The sequence below is a fragment of the Macadamia integrifolia genome, unplaced genomic scaffold (genome assembly GCF_013358625.1).
Source record: "Macadamia integrifolia cultivar HAES 741 unplaced genomic scaffold, SCU_Mint_v3 scaffold595, whole genome shotgun sequence".
Classification (NCBI taxonomy): domain Eukaryota; kingdom Viridiplantae; phylum Streptophyta; class Magnoliopsida; order Proteales; family Proteaceae; genus Macadamia; species Macadamia integrifolia.
The window spans coordinates 278,535-298,488 of record NW_024870494.1 but is presented as its reverse complement, the minus strand read 5'-3'; the positions used below and the strand labels follow the sequence as shown (position 1 = coordinate 298,488).

General features: G+C 39.0%; 3 protein-coding genes and 1 pseudogene across 4 annotated transcripts; 3 read left to right on the top strand and 1 right to left on the bottom strand.

Annotated features, from left to right (window-relative positions):
* The first annotated feature begins 123 nt into the window (after positions 1–123).
* Positions 124–3,620, top strand: LOC122069371 (probable flavin-containing monooxygenase 1). The gene is made up of 5 exons (XM_042633365.1): positions 124–645; positions 736–973; positions 1,815–1,990; positions 2,076–2,440; positions 3,058–3,620. Exons 1-5 carry the CDS (start codon positions 208–210, stop codon positions 3,404–3,406), a joined length of 1,566 nt encoding a protein of 521 aa, XP_042489299.1. The 5' UTR covers positions 124–207; the 3' UTR covers positions 3,407–3,620.
* Positions 3,621–4,847: 1,227 nt separating this feature from the next.
* LOC122069397 lies at positions 4,848–6,487 on the top strand (annotated as a pseudogene).
* A 1,712-nt stretch (positions 6,488–8,199) lies between these two features.
* On the top strand, positions 8,200–11,651 carry LOC122069396 (receptor-like protein 43). The gene is made up of 3 exons (XM_042633405.1): positions 8,200–8,506; positions 8,640–9,175; positions 10,217–11,651. The coding sequence occupies exons 1-3, from the start codon at positions 8,200–8,202 to the stop codon at positions 11,009–11,011; spliced, it is 1,638 nt and encodes a 545-aa protein (XP_042489339.1). The 3' UTR covers positions 11,012–11,651.
* A 537-nt stretch (positions 11,652–12,188) lies between these two features.
* Positions 12,189–19,113, bottom strand: LOC122069386. 2 transcript variants are annotated; one of them, XM_042633387.1, is made up of 5 exons: positions 18,411–19,113; positions 17,729–17,817; positions 15,555–17,549; positions 13,081–13,264; positions 12,189–12,991 (listed from the first exon to the last, which is right to left on the bottom strand). In XM_042633387.1, the coding sequence occupies exons 1-5, from the start codon at positions 18,535–18,537 to the stop codon at positions 12,360–12,362; spliced, it is 3,027 nt and encodes a 1,008-aa protein (XP_042489321.1). In that variant the 5' UTR covers positions 18,538–19,113; the 3' UTR covers positions 12,189–12,359. The 2 variants fall into 2 exon arrangements, with proteins under 2 accessions (XP_042489321.1, XP_042489322.1); XM_042633388.1 differs by lacking the exon at positions 17,729–17,817 and having other exon boundaries at positions 18,411–18,537.
* Positions 19,114–19,954: the final 841 nt, after the last annotated feature.

Here is a 19,954-nt window from a genome sequence, read left to right as displayed (position 1 = left end):
CGCATCAGATGTAATAATTCTCACCCAATCTTGACCGCTGGTCTTCTTATTATCCACGCATACTGCAAGTAATAAAATAAGAAAAAACATAGATGAAAAAACAGAGAATTTTGATCCCTTATCCACTGGACTCATTATCACGAAAATCGCTTCTAAAATGTGGAACTCTCTGGAACAATTCCGTCACGTCAACAATTCTTTTCAAAAATGGCGAAGCGAGTGGCGATCGTCGGCGCCGGAATCAGTGGCCTTATCGCCTGCAAATACGCCGTCGAGAAGGGTTTCCGGCCGATAGTCTTTGAAGCTGGAAGCAGCGTCGGTGGGGTTTGGACTCGAACGCTACAAACCACGAAGCTCCAAACACCCAAAGAGCTCTTTCAATTCTCTGATTTCCCATGGCCTCCTAATGTCTTAACCTCATTCCCTGACCACAATCAGGTCTTGGGCTACATAGAATCCTACGCGAATCACTTCGATTTACTTCGCCATGTGAAGTTCAATTCCAAAGTCATCTCCATAGATTACGAAGGAGCATCTGAGGAAGAAATGCAAGCTTGGGATCTCTGGGGTTGCACTGGTGAGGCTTTTGGTCAGGGAGGAAGATGGATTGTTACAGTCCAAGACACCACCATTCAAACCACTCAGGTAATACCCAGTTGTGATCTTCTGAAACCCATTTTAATTAATTGATTGAGAAGTTAAATGGGTTGGGAAAATTGTGTAAATTACTAACAGGTTTATCAAGTGGAGTTTGTGATACTCTGTGTTGGGAGGTTCAGTGATGTACCAAACATTCCAGAGTTCCCACAAAATGAAGGGCCAGAGGTGTTTGATGGTAAGGTCTTACATGTTATGGACTACTCAGATATGGAAGATGCAAGCGCCGCTGAATTGATCAAAGGAAAACGGGTCACTGTTGTTGGATTCTCCAAATCTGCACTGGATATTGCAGCTGAGTGTGCAGATGCAAACGGTATGCGACTCATCATCTCTGCTGTTGGGTTTGTGAGTGTTTTGTTTGAGTTGTGTGTGTCTTGTATTTTGTGGGTGCACATAGATGGGGATACACATGGGACCCCTTGAAATGGAAAATGAGTCCACTGTTATGCTTCCTTATGTGCTCCTATTGATCATGCGCAGGAACTGTACTCTAATCCCACCAAAAATCACTTTCCCCAATTATTACGGGGAATAGGAGCAACCAGACGTAGGCCTATGTGAATAACTAGGTTGCCCCAATGAAAGATAATATTCTCATCCTTGTTGATGCTTCCACTCGCGGGTGCCTTCAGTCCTCACGGTGGTGCAAGAGACGCACTCGGGAAAAATAACTCTCCCCATTATTATTATGGGGAAGTATGGGTCCTATGTATGTACAAGAGCCAATTGGAATGCAGGAGAAAGCATCTACTGGGGTATCATTTTCCCTTTCATGAAAGGAGGGTTAATCATTTCGCCCCCACACTCCCCCACATGTAATTGTGTGTGGATTAGAGTTTAAGAGTTTCTTTTATATATATATGTATATAAAAAATACCCTAGTGACAAGCAAGGTGAGGTCAAATTGTGAAGTGTAGAGTAATATAGAGAGTTTCAGGCTTACTGAAAAATCTCTTATTCTCTTGGATGAATGTAGACATTTGTGTTCATGTTAAATTTCTCGTGTTATGTAATTGGTTGCTTGGTTTTTACCATGTGGCTGCACAATACGTGAGAGAACTATAGATTTTCCACACTACTCTACATCTCACATTTGTAAGACTACAATAACTTGGTCCTAAATTTATGTTTCTTTCCTTTTTTTAACATTACAGGAGCAGAGCACCCATGTACGGTTGTCTACAGAACTGAACATTGGAACGTTCCTCATTACCTTCCATGGGGTGTTCCTCTTGCACTCTTATACCTCAATCGCTTCTCTGAGCTTATGATCCATAAGCCTGGTGAAGATCTTCTACTTGGTCTCTTGGTTACACTCCTTTCACCTCTGGTAACTTAATTAAATGCTTGTTTTCCCTTCAAATAAAACTCATTTGTCTATTCACCATTAATGTAATCTTCTCTTCAATTTACAGAGATGGGTTTTCTCCAAATTTGTGGAAAGCTACCTGAGATGGAAGCTACCATTGAAGAAGTACGGGATGATACCCAAACATAGTTTCTTTCAACAAATAGCTACTTGCGTAGTCTCAACTTTGCCAGATAATTTCTATGATAAAGTCACAGAGGGAAGCATCATATTGAAGAAATCAGAAAGCATTAGCTTCTGTAAAGATGGTTTGGTTATTAATAAAGACTCAATGTCTACTCCTCTACAATCAGATATAGTGATCCTTGCCACTGGATACAGAGGTGATCAAAAGATCAAACACATTTTCACTTCACCTTCTTTTAGAAAACAAGTAACTGGGTCCTCCACCACAACAGTTCCACTTTACAGGTCTTCATCATCATCCACCTTGTTCTTTATCTTTCTTTTGAGTTTTATTTCCCGTCACTATGCCTAATGAAGTTGGTATTTTCTGTATGATAGTCCATGGGTTAGTACATGTGATAGAGGATTAGACAAACATCTCATTGAGTAGGAGTAGGAGTAGCTAAAATGCCTAAAATTACAAAAGATGACATTTTATATTTATATTCATTTTCATTTGATATTTTTTTTTTTTATTAATTTTTCTAAAATTTTGAATTAGAGTTTGAGCAACTTTTCTAACTTACTTTGGACTAAAATTTGGTCATTGAGATGTATGTGGGTCCTCTATCACATTAACCAACTCATATACTCTCAAGTGGCAAATAATGAAGTTTTATACTTCGCTAAGCATGGTGATGCCTAGAAGGATTCCTTTCCTACCCGCTTGCATGTGGCTATGCCTAAATACAGGAATGCATGAAAAGACAGTGCTGCCCCCGCCCATGTGATGAAGATGCCTATGCATGGCCTCCCATTGGTCTCCATGCTAGTGCAATGATCATACAAGTGGGTAGCGTTTTCTTGCTCAATTAAAAATAAGAACCTGCTTATGTTTAATTCTATATATTTTGATGAATCAGGGAATGCATCCATCCACGAATACCACAATTGGCAATAATCGGATACTCAGAAAGTATTTCAAACCTATATACTTCAGAGATGAGATGCAGGTGGCTTGTGAATCTCTTCGATGGTGGATTCAAGTTACCAAGCATAAGAGAGATGGAAAAAGATGTGATGAGATGGGAAAATTACATGAAGAGATACACAGGTAAGTACTTTAGAGGATCCTGTATTGGTATAGTGCATATATGGTACAATGATCAGCTATGCAGGGATATGGGATACAATCCCAGGAGAAAGAATGGATTTCTTGCAGGATGGTTTGAACCTTACGGTCCTTTGGATTATACAGAGCTCTCTCCTTGATTTAGATTCAGTCTTACCAGTTGGATTTTCATGATATAAGTATTTCCCCCTCCCACTCTTCCTTTTTTTTTTTTTTTTTTTAAGATTCCATTTATAAAACTTTAATTTGAAAATTTTGAACTTTTCTCTTTTGTTTGTAAGAGATAAAATACAATGGAAGTGATTTTCTTAATGACATCCCTTAAGGTGTCAAATAATTTATAATCTCAACTCATATTTTCACACTCTTTAGATAACACACTTCTTTTATTGGAGAACAATCATATTATTCACTTATGTATTCAAAAAGTTTATGAAACAATGATGACTCTTGACAATGATATAATTATAAATAAACTTCAAGAAAATGTTCCCTGAGCCACTACCAAGGGAGGATATGTACGTCTGTAATCTCTCTCTCTCAACCACCCAGAAAACCCTTGTGTCCCTTTTCCTTCATGGGTTGGGTTCATCTTTCTTGACCATCCTCAGGCTGTAATCTCTCTCTCTCTCTCAACCACCCGGAAACCCCTATGTCCCTTTCCCCATGTGGGTTGGGTCAAATTATCCTGAGGATGTGTATGGCATGCTTCATGCATGCAAAAGGCACTGAACAGCTCCAAAACTTTTACCTTTATCACAAGGAAGGGATCACATGAATCCCATCGATAACCCCTAAATTAAGGGGTATTTTGTATTTAGATTGGGTTTTTGTCTCCATCTATGGTCCTACGTGTGATCATACGCTATGCATGGTTTGCATGGATGTTTTTAATGCTACAGTGTTATAGGCCAAAGGTTTTGTGCACAACAGTGCCCTATGCACTATGCACCATTGTGTACAAAAAAATGTCTGATGAGACGATAGACAATAAAAATGACCACCACCACCCCCCTCCAAAAAAAAAAATTTTTTTGGAGAATGATTCTCTCCCCTTGTGTGACCGTGCATGAACCCATAATTTTTTGACGAATGATTCTTTCCCCTTGTGTGATCGTGCATGAATCCATTCTCCATTGGTATACATCAAAATAGAATAATAATTTTTTTGGTAGAAAAATAGAATAATAATTAGATCCACATTTGATAAGGGGAGGTTTCTTCTCTCTAATGATCTGAAACAGGTTGGAATAATATCATAATCGGCTAACCCCTGGAATTTTTTATGGCCAAGTGGGTAATGCAGTAACTCACTGCCATTGATACGATTCTTCTTTGGCACGATTCAAGGAATCAGGAACGGGATTAGTGGAATCCATCAATTCCAATTAAGATCTGCTAAACCAATCATAATTATTCCAGCCAATCCAATCCAGTGATTAAGGTCATTTTAATAGATTTTAGGTCAATACTAGCCTGATTCAGGCCGATTCTAGTTGATTTAATATATCAAACAACTTGGTATTCGTATATATAGATGAGTAAGAGCTGGGAGGAATTCTTGAATTAGTGAGCAAATCAATGGATCTTATTGAGAAAAAGAGTGGGGAGGAGTTGTTCCATGCTCAAACTCATGTATAGAATCATATATTTGCCTTCATAAACTCCATGTCACTTAGATGTGCAGTTCAGCTAGGTATACCAGGCATTATCAACAACCATCACCAACCCATTACCCTCTCTGAGATGGTCACAAAGCTTGCCATGCCAAAGGCGAAAACAGCTTCTATGTTCTGCCTCATGCACTTATTGGTATACTCCCGCTTTTTCGCAGGTCAGAAAGTTTGTGAAAATCATCAAGAAGAAGAAGAGGAAGGATATGTGCTCACACCCTCCTCAAGGCTCCTCCTTAAGGATAATGTCATGAGTATGGCACCCTTTTTGCAAGTAGTGCTTGATCCAATCTTAATGTCACCTTGGCAATTCTTTAGTTCATGGTTCCAAGGCCTTAGCTGCAATTCGTCTCACACCATTTGAGGCCACACATGGGAAGACCTTATGGGACTATGCAGGCCAAGACATTGAGTTCAACAACTTATTCAACCAAGCCATGGCAAGCGACACTCAATTGGTGATGAGTGTAGTTGTTACAGAGTGGAAGGGTGTGTTTGAATGGTTGATGTAGGGGGTGGCACTGGAATTGCAGCTAAGGCCATTGTTGAAACCTTCCCAAGTTTGAAATGCATAGTGTTTGACCTCCCACATGTGGCTGTTAGCTTCAAAGGGAATGAAAACCACACATATATTGCAGGAGACATGTTTGAGTCCATCCCTCATGCAGATGCAGTTCTACTCAAGGCAAGTAAAAACCCCTCTTTATCTTTTTATATATACAATTTTTTTTTAATTTAAAATTTTTCATTTGAAAGATAAAATAAATTTTACATTGAAAAATATGTTTACCAAATATGGTTAAGAGTTTTAGGTTAGTTTCAAAATTTCTATTTTTATCTTTTCAAAATTGATTTAACTCCCATACGTAGACAAAAAGGCATTTTACATATTTATGTGTCATAAACGCTACTAGCCCGGCTACTGAGCGGGGGGCAGCAGGAGCAGGCATCCTTCCGATTGGAATTCCGAGCCTTTTTAAACATGTCATCCAGTACAAATTTTTTAGGAAAACCCGTTTTAACTAACTATGATTTGGAATAATTTGAAATTTTACAATTACTCCATCATATTAGGAAATCGTTGCAACATTTTATTTTGAGCTTTTATTTGATTTCACTTTCTTTAATAAACCAGTCCTAATTTTATATGAGATTTCATATGGCGGTGTATTCTGCATGACTGGAATGATGAGGAATGCAAAAAGATATTGGAGAGATGCAAAAAGGCAATCACTAGCAGGGATGAGGGAAGAAACTCAGGGAAGGTGATCATCATAGATAGATAATGTGCTTTACGACAGAAAGGTAGAACACAAGTCAACAGAAACAAAGCTCTTCTATGATATGGAAATGATGAATTTGAACATTAGAGGAGAAAGGACATATAAGGAATGGGAGAACCTTTTCTTGGAGTCTGGATTCACTCACTATAAGATCACTTCTATCTTGGGTTTGAGATCTCTCATTCAAGTCTACTCTTAGTGGGTTACATGAATTGGTGATTATAATTAAGGTTCATCAGACAAAACAATTTACATGTTGTCTCCACATATGATGTATTACAGTCATCTCTCTCTCTCTCTCTCTCTCTCTCTCTCTCTCTCTCTCTCTCTCTCTCTCTCTCTCTCTCTCTCTCTCTCTCTCTCTCTCTCTCTCTCTCTCTCTCTCTCTCTCTCGTGAGAATTATCAATGTTTTTAAATATTTTATGGTATTAAATGTAGAAACGTAACCCGAAAACTATGCAGAAGATAATTGAAAAACAAGAACAAATAATGCTCACAGATTTTACGAGGTTCGACAATATTGCTTACGTCCCCGGTGAGATGAGAGCCTACTTCACTATCAATGGAGAATAGGGTTACAGTGCTCGTCACTCACACCTCTCAATATTGCTTGCATTACAGAGAAAGAAATCCTCGTTGTTCTTCCTGTCGAGGTGCTACACCAGTACTTCCTGGATTAAACTGTGACAGAATACAAGACATCGTACGCCAACAATTGAACACTTAAAATTAGAAAATGGAGTCTAATGACATTGACTGAGTGTCTATCAAACTCCCACAACTAAACCCATATCGATATTAACCTGCAAATCATTTAAAAAAAACATGTTTTTTCCATACAAGACAAATTGAACATAATCAAACCAATGAGAGATCGAAACTGACAAAACCAAACATTTCTCTAATGTTTAAGTTTCTGATTCACCCATTCCCACACAAAACTAATTTAGCCAACTAAAACCGAAACTAACCAACTGATACTATAAATGAGGGAAATTTTCTTATACCACTCTTAAAAATATTCTTTATTTCCTGTAACCCCATGATTTGTAAAAAAATCCACCGAACCCTAATGAGTAACAACGTTGACTTAAAACGTGAAGAGACTTTTCTTGACCCTACTACTAACCTCTAACTTTCAAAGGGTTTGAAAGTAACCCTAGCAAAAGTGGTTCCCTGCAACGCCACCTCACCTATGAGAGCCTGCTTACTGATCACTGATCTAAATCTCTTCCTAAGCATCACTTTCCTTACCCGAACGTAATAAAGTTGGAAAATTTTTCAAAATGGTGAGCAATACAATAGAGATCTAGATGGTACTTGAAACTTGACATGTTGCTAATCCATTGAGTTAGCTGTGCTTATCATTCATCAGTATGTTTGATCAAAGAGAGTCCCACGTAGCTCCAAAAGGATGAGACTCGAGCAATAGATTGGCATGTTGCCTCAAGAACTATACTTCAGAACACTCTCTCTCTCTTTCTCTCTCTCTCTCTCTCTCTCTCTCTCTCTCTCGTGGAAAGCCCAAAGTGTGGGAACCCCTTGCGCTACAGATGGATTGGATCAAGTGCAGGGCCTACCTATAGAATAATTGCTATCCATTCTTGTTATCTGATTCTCATATATAGAAAGAACATTTAACTTGAAAGCAACATTCTCTTCACCAATAGAGAAGGGATTAATACTAGATCAATGTGGTTGCCCTTTTCTTTGGAATACTTAGTTGCTCAAAAAAGTGAGTCTTCCATTGACATGAAGATGAAGACAGACTTGAATGATACAAAAAAAATGTATGGTCTCCCTTTCTGACCTTTCTTCTTTCTACCATTTTCTTGTGTTTCACCAGAGAAGGCATTCTAGACCAGAAAGACTGGGAAGTCTTCGGCAGTGATAAAGACAATGGCCTCAATCTCTTGCTTGAAGACACCATATTCTCTTCCCCTACCCTCTCATCTGTCTTTCACAATCATCTTTCAATGAGATCTCCACAATTTTCTTGGCTCCTCTTCCTTTTCCTCTACTCTGTTTCTGCTCTGTTCACCATTGATAAAGTTCTGGTTTGTGGCCGATGTCTAGAGGATCAGAGATCCCTGTTACTCCAACTGAATCAAAGCCTCTCTTTCCTTCAGCGACCCCGTTCCGTAGATTCAAAGCTTGCGTCTTGGAACACAAGCACCAATTGCTGTAGTTGGAAAGGTGTATCCTGTGACAGAGATTCTGGAAATGTTAATGGTCTCGAACTCAGCAGCGAATATATAACCGGAGGAATTGAAAATTTAAGCAGTAGTCTCTTCAATCTTCAGTATCTTCAGAGCTTGAATTTGGCTTTAAACTACTTCGATTCTAAGCCGATTCCATCTGGGCTTTCAAACTCGTCAATTTGATCAACCTCAACTGTCCAACACGGGTTTTGCAGGTCAAGTTCCCATCGAAATCTCAAGCCTGACAAGGTTAGTTTCTCTCCACCTCTCCACTTTTTCTGGATTGACTCGATTGAAACTTGAAAAGCCGGATCTCAGAACTCTTGCTCAGAACCTCTCAGAATTGAGGACTCTCCGTCTTGATGGAGTGAATATATCAGCAAATGGCAGTCAATGGTGCCGAGCCTTTTCCTCTGCCCTTCCTAATCTGCAAGTATTAAGCTTGTCCAATTGTTATCTTTCAGGGCCACTGGATTCTTCACTTTCTAAACTTAGTTTGCTCTCTCAGATTGATCTCAGCCAGAACAATATATCTGCTGAAGTACCAATATTCTTCGAGAATTTCAAGAATTTGTCTTCCCTGTATCTCAGTTCTTGTGGGTTATATGGAAATTCCCAGAGAAAATTCTTCAGCCAAGGACCCTTCAAAGCCTTGATGTATCACAGAACCCGCTTCTGCATGGTTTTCTGCCGGAATTTTCTCCGAACGGATCTCTTCAGACCTTGGTACTCTCTAGCACAAGCTTGTCAGGTTCCTTACCAGATTCTATAGGGTGTTAACTTTGTCTCGAATTCTTGACCCATTTTGAAGATTGACCCGATCCGACATATTTTGGTGGCGACCCGAATGGGAAAATTTCTAAGATTTGTGATGGAAGCAAAGGGCTTGGGCCTATCGGAGCCCATATGGTTCGACCGGATTGACCGCGACCCGATGGGTCAAACCGCGACTTGGAGTATATATATAATGTACTGTTGCTTGTTGAAAAAGACATTGTATTCCAGGGTTTTCATGCAACTAGGGTTTCAGGGCGAGTTTTTCCTCACCGCTGCTAGGGTGTAATTTCTCCTTTGCATAGTGAATCATCTTCTTCTTCGCCCGAGGACGTAGCATACCACCCTGGTGTGTGAACCTCGTTAAATCTCTGTCGTACGGATCTATTGTCTCTTTATTCGTGTTTCTTGGTGTTTGATCTAACATAGGGAATCTTAGCCTTCTGTCCAAATTAGAGCTTCGGAGTTGCAGCTTCAATGGATCAATTCCATCATCAATTGTAGACCTTAACCAGCTCGATTTTTTGGATTTATCCCTTAATAGCTTCATTGGCCCTATACCTCCATTGCCTGAAACTCTAACCCAGGTAACTCTTGCCCATAATAGTTTAATAGGTCCACTTCCAGACTCTTTTTGGAAGAGGCTGGTAAAGCTTGTGAGTCTGGACTTGAGGAACAATTCACTCAATGGAACGATACCATCGTCTCTATTCACCCTTCCAACACTGAAAAAGTTAAAACTAAGCCAAAACCAATTTGCTGGACAACTCATGGAGATACACGATAGGTCCTCTGCACCGTTGGATACCCTTGACTTGAATAGCAATAATCTGGGGGGACCAATACCATTATCAATATTTGAATTCCTGGGTCTTGGAGTTCTCTCTCTATCTTCCAACAATTTCAATGGTACTATAGAGCTTGAGATGATTCAGAAACTGCAGAACCTCACCAGTCTTGATCTTTCCTTCAATAACTTGCTGATCAATATTGGTTTATTGGCTATTCTTGACCTTCACTCCAATTTTCTCAAAGGACCAATCCCAGTTCCATCATCAGCCCTCACATATTTGGATTTCCCAAACAACAGCTTTCAATCCATCATCCCATCCAATATCACCCCGTACCTTTGTCTTCACCATCTTCTTCTCTCTCAAGGAATAATCTCACTGGGGAAATCCCTCAATCAATATGTAATGCTGCTTATCCACAAGTTCTTGATCTGTCTATCAACAGCTTGAGCGGCACAATACCCTCATGTTTGGCTAGCATGAGCACACTGTCGGTACTGAACCTACGGCGTAACCACTTTTTTGGCCGCATTCCTCAAGAATTTCAAGTTGGGTGCAATCTAAGGACATTGGATCACAGTGGGAACAGATTAGAAGGACCATTGCCTACAGCCTTTGCCAAATGCCAAAAGCTAGAGGTTCTCAATCTTAGGAATAACCAAATAAATGGCACATTTCCATTCTTCTTGGGAAGCTTTACCGACTTACAAGTCCTTGCTCTGCGTTCCATCAAATTCAGCGGAGCTATTAGAGGTGACGAAACAAATCATACTTTCCCACTGCTACAAATTGTAGACCTCTCTTCGAATCACTTCTCAGGTAATCTTCCCACTGAATACTTTATGAAATGGACGGGAATAATGGCTGCTAGAGATGAAATACAGTCTGAGATCAAGCATGAGACATTGAGAGTCAGGTTCCTAAAATACGGTTCTCAAATGTACTACCAGGATACAGTGACTATTATAATCAAAGGACAAGAAATGGAGTTGACAAAGATCCTAACTGTATACATCCATTGACTTATCAAACAATGAGTTCCAAGGGGAGATTTCAAATGTGATAGGAAACCTCACTTCTCTCTATTTTCTTAACTTGTCACAGAATGCTCTAACTGGTCTAACACCATCATCCTTGGGGAACCTAAAACAGCTCGACTCATTAGACCTCTCAAGCAACAAGTTAGGAGGAGAGATCCCTCAGCAACTAACAAGCCTAACATTCCCTTCAGTCCTGAACCTTTCATGGAACAAACTTTCAGGGATGATACCGAAGGGGAATCAATTTCAGACATTTTCAGTGTCTTTCTTTGAAGGAAATGTAGGCTTTTGTGGAGCCCTCTTGTCAAGAAACTGCAATGAGAATAAATCAGAATTAGCATTACCACCTACAACAGCACCAGCAACATCAAGCGAAAAACATCACAAATTGTTCGGGTATGATTGGCAAATCGTATTGAGTGGATTATTTCTGGGATTTGGAGGGGCAGCAGGAATGGTTATCGCATTCATCTTCTTTTCAGATCAAGGAAGGAAATGGTTGTTTGCCTGCTAATAAAAAGCTGTGGGGGATCCTTAAACATGCTTTCTGTATCTATCTTTAATTTACCAATGTTCTGGTTTTCTAGAGCTGTTTCTATTAAACAACTGCAAGTAAATATGACATGACTATTGCTTGAAGAGGAGGGAGTAAGGGAACTAGGGGTGTCAAAATGCAAACTGAACCACCAAAACCGAACCGAACTGATCTAAATCAAATCTTGTTGTATCGGCTTTGGATTGGGATATTGTGAAACCAAATTGAACATGAAAAACCAAAACCGAAGCAATATAAGACCTGAAAATCATAAAAAAACACTGCTTTTTCATAATTATAAGATTCTTCTAATGCAAAATATTTTGCTTTTGGCGTCCAAAACCAAACATACAATTCACCTTTCTGTTTTCCACTTTTACGGCATATTTTGGTCATACAGTTTATTTTCAATGTTTTTATCCAACATACTAAGAAGCCATTTTAAGATCTCCTGAAATTAGGAATATGAAAACGTCATCTTCCTTGCAGTCATGTCCAGTCATCCCATTGCCTTTATCCAAAACTAGGTCTACTTTCATACCGCAGTTGGTTATATTGAGAGTTGAGACCCATTACAAATGAAAACCCTAATAAGGAATACTTGAAACCCATTACAAATGAAACTCTAGTAAGGAATACTCATATTACTGTTCCATTAAATTTCCTTTCAAAATGGAAGATTGAATTTATCATCTTTTACACTCATTTCAATATAAGTATGTATCCGTATCCACCTACAAAATTAGAAAAGAGAAAGAGGAAAGATAAGACAGAACCATATGTGGTAACAACTCTTTACATGCTAATCACCTCCTCTATCAGCTCATCAAGTAACAATTTCTCTATTTCCTTGCCAACTATATCAATTTCATCCCCTAGCTCCAACCACCTCATCTCCCTCTCCAAACCCTTCTCTGATGCCTCATTACTTCCTTTTTGCCCCCGGTCCACCAGCAATTTCCAAAGCTCTTCCACAAGATGCTCTCCACAAGGAGTAGATAATCTTCTCATCGCTGGCTTCACCCAAGGGTGCGGGTCCATGCATGGCCAAAAAATATCCATCAACCCATGGTTTATACGATCAAATAACAACCTCCTTTCTGACCTTGGCCATGTCAATTGCTCCCCATACTTCTTCTCAAGCTTCTCAAACATCTCAAGGCCTATAGGGCATTCCAGCGAGTGCCACGCTGCCAAAACAATTTCCTGATGCACACCATCGAAACCCGTGTCAACAAACACATCAATAACATAGGAGAAGTCTCTATTCCCCCCAGTCCTCAATATGCCCAAATTTTTGCCTTTCTCTTCTAAATGATTTACAGATTCTTCCCATGTCTCTTCATCACTTGAGACATTCATTCCAAATTCATCTCCGTATGGGTCTGAGGTCTCCGACTTGAGAAGTTGAAGCTGCGTCCGAAGACCTGAAGTGAAAAAAGATGGGGAGTGAAAAAGAATAAGAACATGAATGATGATGGGTATAAACAAAGATTCTTTGTGTCAGTTGACTAACCATTTAGATCAGCACTAACCCTCTCGAAGCACTCAGAACCCGATGACATGTCTTCCACAAATGGCTCTAGAACTGAAACTGGACTAGGTTGATCAACCTCCTTGAAACTTCCTGGAGATTCTGGTTCAGGTAAAGAACAGTTTGCAGACAGCGAACCTTCCTCAGTGGACTGATCTGGTGAATCCTGAAATATTATGACATTAATCTAGAGGAAACCAAGAGTTTCAACACAATATCAGACAACAATTAATTTAGGAAACCAAGAGTGTCATAATAGAATAGAGAGAACAGAAAACCCAAAAGGAGTGACCAAACAAGCATCAGAAAGTGTGAGCCGCTCCAAAGAAAGAACTAAGGGAACAATTTGAGGCTTAAAAATTGCATGGACTGTTGGGAAGCATGTGCTTGTTAGATCAAAAATCATTTGTCTATATAACAGGACTTGATAATTACCCATTGATGTTTTATTTGTTTGAAGAAGCAACATAGAAACAAAACTGTGCAGCTGAAATGAGGATGTTAGATGGATGAGTGGTAAAAGTAGAAAAAATTAAATAAGGAAATAACAAATTAGAGCTAATTTGAAGTAGCTTCAATACATGAAAGTTGCGAGAAAGTCATCTGTGGTAGCATACACATGTGCAATGGATGCCTTTGATTGCTCCAGTATAGAGAGGCGATCTTATTCGGATTAAAGGAGCTAAAAGAGCCAGGGGTAGGCCTAAAATGACTCTAGGAGAAGTGTTAAGGAAAGACATGCCCAGCTTTGAATTGATAACAAGTATGGTTCTGAATAGAGCTAATTGGATAAAAAGAATCCATGTAGCCAACCCCATTTAATTGTAATAAGGCTGATGAGTTGAGTTGTATTCATTGAGGAAACACAAAAATTATCATGTAATTCCTCTTAAGATTATTAAATTTTATCAATGCTATACAATCTGTCTGTGCCTCTACTCAGCAGGCTCAAGGGCTGTGTCACCCCTTAGATTTGAAAAACATTTCCAGAATAACTAAATACATCCAAATAATTATGACTGTGTGTTTGGTAATAAAACAAATGTTAAGTAGAGATATTTCAGTTGAAGCATAACAGTTTCATGTTTGAGACTGATTTGACCTCACTATTGGGGCTTACAATTCCACCACTCATCTTTCGTTCCACACAGAAATGAGAAACCACCACCACACCTACCCCCACTCCTCCCCCCACCCACCCTAAAAAAGAAAAAAAAAAAAAAAGTTTAGTGAGAAGAAGACCGATGTGGTGGTGAGAAAAGCAAAAACTGATTATCCCTGGAAAGACATGTTTCAGAGTATCAAAAGGTGAGTAACTGAATGCACCACTACAGAAATGAAATGAAAACCAACGAAAGGTTTCCCAATTTTTCCCTACAGAGAATCTGTTATCCGTTAAATTGATTATTAGCTAACAAAAATAGGAGAAAGCAAAAAATAAATAAATAAATCACAGAAGAAAGTAAGCATTCCCAGCAAATGAATTCCCCCAGTAACTACATCATACACAACAGTACAGAAAACCAGCTATGCAACTAGAGAGATGTACAGCCGTACAGGGCAAGTGGTCAATAAGAAAGAATCATGATGTTTTAGCCCAAAACTGGGTTAACCATGAGGCCTCAAAAATTGTTTTCAAAATGCAGAGTCAAATTAGATAAAGAAAAGACCCAAATCAACCAGTGTATAAAAGCACACCCACTTCCACAAAGAAAAAAGCAGCTGTACTGGAGATGTGCTTCCAACAGTTAATCAATCACAACATCTGGAAAAAACTACCCAACTAATCAAAACATCGGGGAATGCCAGCATTCACAGCCTATAGCAAAACTTCAGCTCACTTGGCACACCCATTATTAACACGTGTAAATTTAGTTACTTCTCAAGGAAAATAAATCATAAAAGTAACAATCCAAAAGTCTTAATTATCAAAGAAAATTAAAAACACACACAAGAAGCTCCCATGGAAGTCCAATGATAAAATTGTCCTGATAATTAAAATTTAAGATTCTAATGGAAGGATTATAAGAAATTACATGAATAAATCACTAGACCATTAATTGCAAGAAAGCCAGTGTTGTACATAAAAAATCATTGTTGCAATATAATGCTGAAAATTATTATTCATTTACTAAGTGAACCTGTTAATGTTTACATGTTTTAACAAGCTAATTCCAGAAAAGAAGGTATGTACTTGCAGTGTGTCCATGTGTACGAAAGAAATAGTCAACTTGGTATGAATTAGACTGCCTAGAGCTACGTGCTTCTAAACAACAATCTATCATTACATTGTTGCATTGATACTTTCAGACATAAGGGGGATAAAAGTTAAAACAACTTGAGTGAATATAGAAAGTGACAAGGTACAAATGAAATGTCAGTCTAGGATAACAAAGAAAATGGTGACAAGCAATCCAATAAACATGTCTGAAGAAGACATTGAAAGACAGACAAACCTTTAGAATTGATTCATTAGTGTCGTGAATGGAGTCTCCAACGGTATCTAGCATGATGCAAGCTGTTGATTCAGGCATTTTCTCTTCAGGAGTTTCAGTTAGCCTGTTCGTATCCCGAGTTTTAAGAACTTCCTCAACAATCGACCTCTTGTCCGCCACATCACAAGAGAGTGGTTCAGGAATAATAAGTTTTTGATCAGCTTGATCCCTCTCTACTAGATTCCCTTTCGGTTTGTACAGGCTCAGATGAGTTGCCTGTTCAACATGATTATTTTCCCTGTTTGTGCTAAAAGAAGAGCAATATTTTTCATTCTTGGATCTTATGTTCCTGAGAAAGGAATCTTCTGTGTGGTTGGAATTTCTGACTCTTGACCTATACGATCCCTGATTGATATTTTTTGACATCAAACACCTGTCATCTCGTATAGCTCCATGGCCAATGCCTGATTTTGGACTTCCAAATACAAAAGACAACTCTGGAACAGATTTAGACCCCCGTGGATCTCTAGAATAGCCGTCTTTCCAACCATCTCTACTGCTAATACCAATAGGGCTTCCCCACCTTGCCATTCCATCATTTTTTGTCAAGCCATCACATGATCCCAAGTTGAATGTCTGGATTTCTCTATCAGGCATAGCAAGCATCTCACCAAGCGTGCTGCGGCTGCTGCCTTTACCAACCAATCCCACTTCTTGAAACCTGCTAGTCATCTTCCACCTTTCTGAGAGTTGTTTCTTTGCCTCCATGTGTACAGATGACTCAGTTGAACATGAAGTTGATGGGCTGTACTTGTTCTTCTGGTCAAGAATATGTCTAGAAGTTGGTGGCACAGCCTCCAATTCATTTGCAGAATCCATCCCCGCCACACTGTATGAGCTCTCATCCCCAGCATAACTTCTAGGCCCTAAGCTGGACACCCTTACAGAACTATTGCTTTCACCTTGTCTCATTTGTCTAGTGATCTCCTTTGAGATTTCTTTGGAACTTTTAGATCTATGCCTCATATTGTTTGATGAATTTTTCCTATTCCACACCTCTGCAAATAACTGATGGTTCTCACAACTTTGAGATTCACCATGTATCCTGCATCCCGACTGGAAGCTTATGGAAGAACTTGACGAGGCAGATCTTGATGCATTGGCAGATCTTGACGCAATCTGTGCCTTTCCAGTGTTGGGTTTCAAAACAACAATCCTGGTAGGATTAGGAATACCACAGTCCTCATTCTTCTCTTCAGATCGAGATTTAATGTTTTTAGACAAATTGTAGGAACCATCTCTACCATGGCAAAACTCTTTCTGAAATGAGTTCATGGCTTCCCACTGGTCAGTTTTACGCTCGGCTTTCCAGCATATGTCAGTGTGTGCATGCTTTGAAGCATTTGCTGATTTTGAGACACTTCCGTGACCAAATTGATGTGGGGGTGGGTCCTTATGGAGATCACAGATATGTTTTGTGAACAGAGAATCTGGTTCTTGAAGAAATTTTAGTAAGAGATCCTTATTGGAGTCTAACACATTTAGTGCATCATGGAATTCCTTTGATTGTCGAAGCTCCTCATCAGTGGATAGACGTTTTGCATCCATGAATTTCTGCTTTATGAATGCCATCTTTGCTTCTCTAGGTTTAGCATTTGCTAAACCTTTCTGAACTGATGGCTGACTCTGCTCCTCTGTCTTTGATGTTTCCAGGACTTCAAAGACATCCTTGAATTCTATATGCTCCTTATTTTGCTTCCTTCTCAAGGAACGGGACTCATATGATGGCTTATTCTCTATAGATGCAGTTTTCTGGAGGTAGTTTTCTGAGAAGATTTTTGGTTGCTTATGGACAGGCTGCTGAGGTGGCAGGGCATCAAGACCCATCAATCTTGCAATAACACTTGGAGGACGGCGCTTGGATTCCATATCTTTTGACGATTCTTCCGCTAATAGCTTCTTTGTCGGAGTCCCACTGGCTTGTTTTGAAGAACTTCTCCTCAAATCATACATAAACTAAAACAAACACAACAATATACTTGCATTAGGTGCAAGAAGACATTCAGCATTTACAGAGGAGAAAGAAAAACAGAAGCATTGTCCACCAATATCCGCCGGACTGACATTTGATTCTTCACAAAAGTAAATAAAATTAGAATAAAAAGAAATTAGTGGAACCAGGACAAAGGGCTTACTGAATTTTCATCTCCAGAACCACTACTACAAGAACTAGAAAAACACGTATCGTTTAAGGAGTCTACTGATTTCCTGCTCTGCCAATCTCCTGGAAATAGGCACCATATTATTATGACGAAAAGTTGCAGAGGAAATTACGTCCAACTGATCAATAGAAATAACTGGTAACCTTTTGAAGACAGCAAAACATAAAGCACTAAGGAAGAGGATGAAGTTATAATGCCCTCTCCAAGCAGAAGATAAAATTCCAAACAGAAGTAATTGTGAAAAGGTTGAAGAAGAAGGGAGACGATGAAAGAATCCTTCCATCATCGTGTGATTTTTATAGAAAATAGCAGATGAAATCAAGCCCAAATCGGAATCATATGAGACAAACAAATAACAGAACAGTTAAAATGTATAAAATCTGAACATTAAACAAAACAATTCAAAAAGAAAACATTCACCATTGCCGACCAAAAGTAGAAAAGCAAAAGGGTAACATCATATAGAAAGCACACATCACTGATATGATTCCTCATTATAACATTCAAAGTTATTGATTGAAATTGGACATAATCATGTTAATAGCACCATAGGCAAACTTCCGCCACATAATTGCACCCAAATCAAAACCTACTTTCCTCAAAGCAGAATAAACCAACAACAAAAGAAGAAAAAGGAAAGTTCTCGTTGTCTGACCTTCTGAAAGAACACTTCCCGCCAAAACAAGAGGAACGCCCAATTTCTTATGAGAGAGGTTTCTGATCTTTGCTGCGTCTCCATGGGAGGGTCTTTCCCGACCATGCCACTTCTGAACCCTCTCCATACTCAGGTATAAAAGACTAAATTCTCGATCTTTGAACAAGAATCTAGATCGTAAATCTCGGAAAAGGAAGACGACGATGTGTCGTGAAGACCACGGAAGAATCCGAGAAAAATCATGATCGGAAACCCATCTTTTTATCTTCTTTTACATCTTATTGTAAACGTGAAAAAAAAGAGTAAAATCTATAAATAAAAAAATATTAAAAAAAACAGCTGCCCTGGTGAATCTCTGATCTTAGAAACACACAAGTCGGAAACCGAATCGTGTTGCAGAGAAATGAATGGACAAGAACGCAAGAAATTGAAGAATGAATGTCCAAAAATGGCAAGAAGAGGTGAAAGTTAGTTGAAGCAATGGCTCCATCGTCAATGTTCGATTCGCTCTAGTTTCCTTCTTTTTTAAACGGTAACACACAACGGCGGACATTAATGTTTCTCCTTGGAGACCTCGACCCATATCTTTCAGGTTTCAAAGCTTTCCTTTATTACAGTAGAGAGAGACAAAGAGAGAGAGTTTTTTGAACTTTCAAAAACCAGATAACCTGAGACACAAACGTGACCGATGCGCGGGGAAAACGCTCACCTACCTGATCCTCTGAAACCATCGGCCATGTGACCTTGCCCTAATCCACGCGTCGTTTCTCTCCTGTACCACGTCAGACTGACCTAACTGACAAAAATGTCCTTTTCATGACTGAAACAACCTATCACAACCATACATGTGGCATGGCAGTGAGTTTTAGATTAATTGTCCCCGTGAAGGTCGCATCCCAATATTAAAAAATGAGAGCATATCTGAAATCTGAATATGTATTTTATAGTTGTGGGCCCGCCTGTATTAAGGATACTGGGCCCATTATGCGTGGAATATACGGGTGAGTGGGACCATTATCGATTGCATTTTATTTTAAGAGCTTGATTAAGTAACTTTAATCAACCATAATTATCATTATGTAATCTCACTAGGGCAAGATAAGCCTTGCCCTTACATTTTTAGATGCTTAGATAGAGAAAGGTTTGTCAACCAGTCGATCGTGATCAGATAGTTTAGTTAATTAAGCCTCGTAGGCTAGGCATGGATACGTTTACATTTGATCGATAATTAGGATCAAACTAAACGAACAAATTGGGCTTAAAAAAATGTCCTAAATTAGTTAATCAAAGTGAACCAAAATTAAGTATAACCAATAAAAATCAAACCTTAACCATGCTAAGCATTAAAAAGTTAAATCATGAGTCCTAAGATTTCAATTTTCACTTCATCTCTTCTACTTTGTCTTTGATTATCGACCCTTTTCACTTCAGCTCATTTCCTTTTTTGTACCTTATTTCTTCGATATGAGGCATTCTGAAGTTTCATATGAACCAAATAAGTGAATTGGACCAAACCAAATAAGTTAAACTAAATTACCAAGATC

Coding starts and splice junctions, on each gene's coding strand:
- LOC122069396 (XM_042633405.1), top strand. CDS start 8,200: ATGAGATCTCCACAATTTTCTTGGCTCCTCTTCCTTTTCCTCTACTCT. Junction 8,507..8,639: donor AGGAATTGAAAATTTAAGCA/GTAGTCTCTTCA, acceptor CGGGTTTTGCAG/GTCAAGTTCCCATCGAAATC. Junction 9,176..10,216: donor CTCTAGCACAAGCTTGTCAG/GTTCCTTACCAG, acceptor TCTTGACCTTCA/CTCCAATTTTCTCAAAGGAC.
- LOC122069386 (XM_042633387.1), bottom strand. CDS start 18,537: ATGGAGAGGGTTCAGAAGTGGCATGGTCGGGAAAGACCCTCCCATGGA. Junction 17,818..18,410: donor GGGAAGTGTTCTTTCAGAAG/GTCAGACAACGA, acceptor GCCTATTTCCAG/GAGATTGGCAGAGCAGGAAA. Junction 17,550..17,728: donor GTTCTGGAGATGAAAATTCA/GTAAGCCCTTTG, acceptor TGTTTGTTTTAG/TTTATGTATGATTTGAGGAG.
- LOC122069371 (XM_042633365.1), top strand. CDS start 208: ATGGCGAAGCGAGTGGCGATCGTCGGCGCCGGAATCAGTGGCCTTATC. Junction 974..1,814: donor TGAGTGTGCAGATGCAAACG/GTATGCGACTCA, acceptor TTAACATTACAG/GAGCAGAGCACCCATGTACG. Junction 1,991..2,075: donor TTACACTCCTTTCACCTCTG/GTAACTTAATTA, acceptor TTCAATTTACAG/AGATGGGTTTTCTCCAAATT.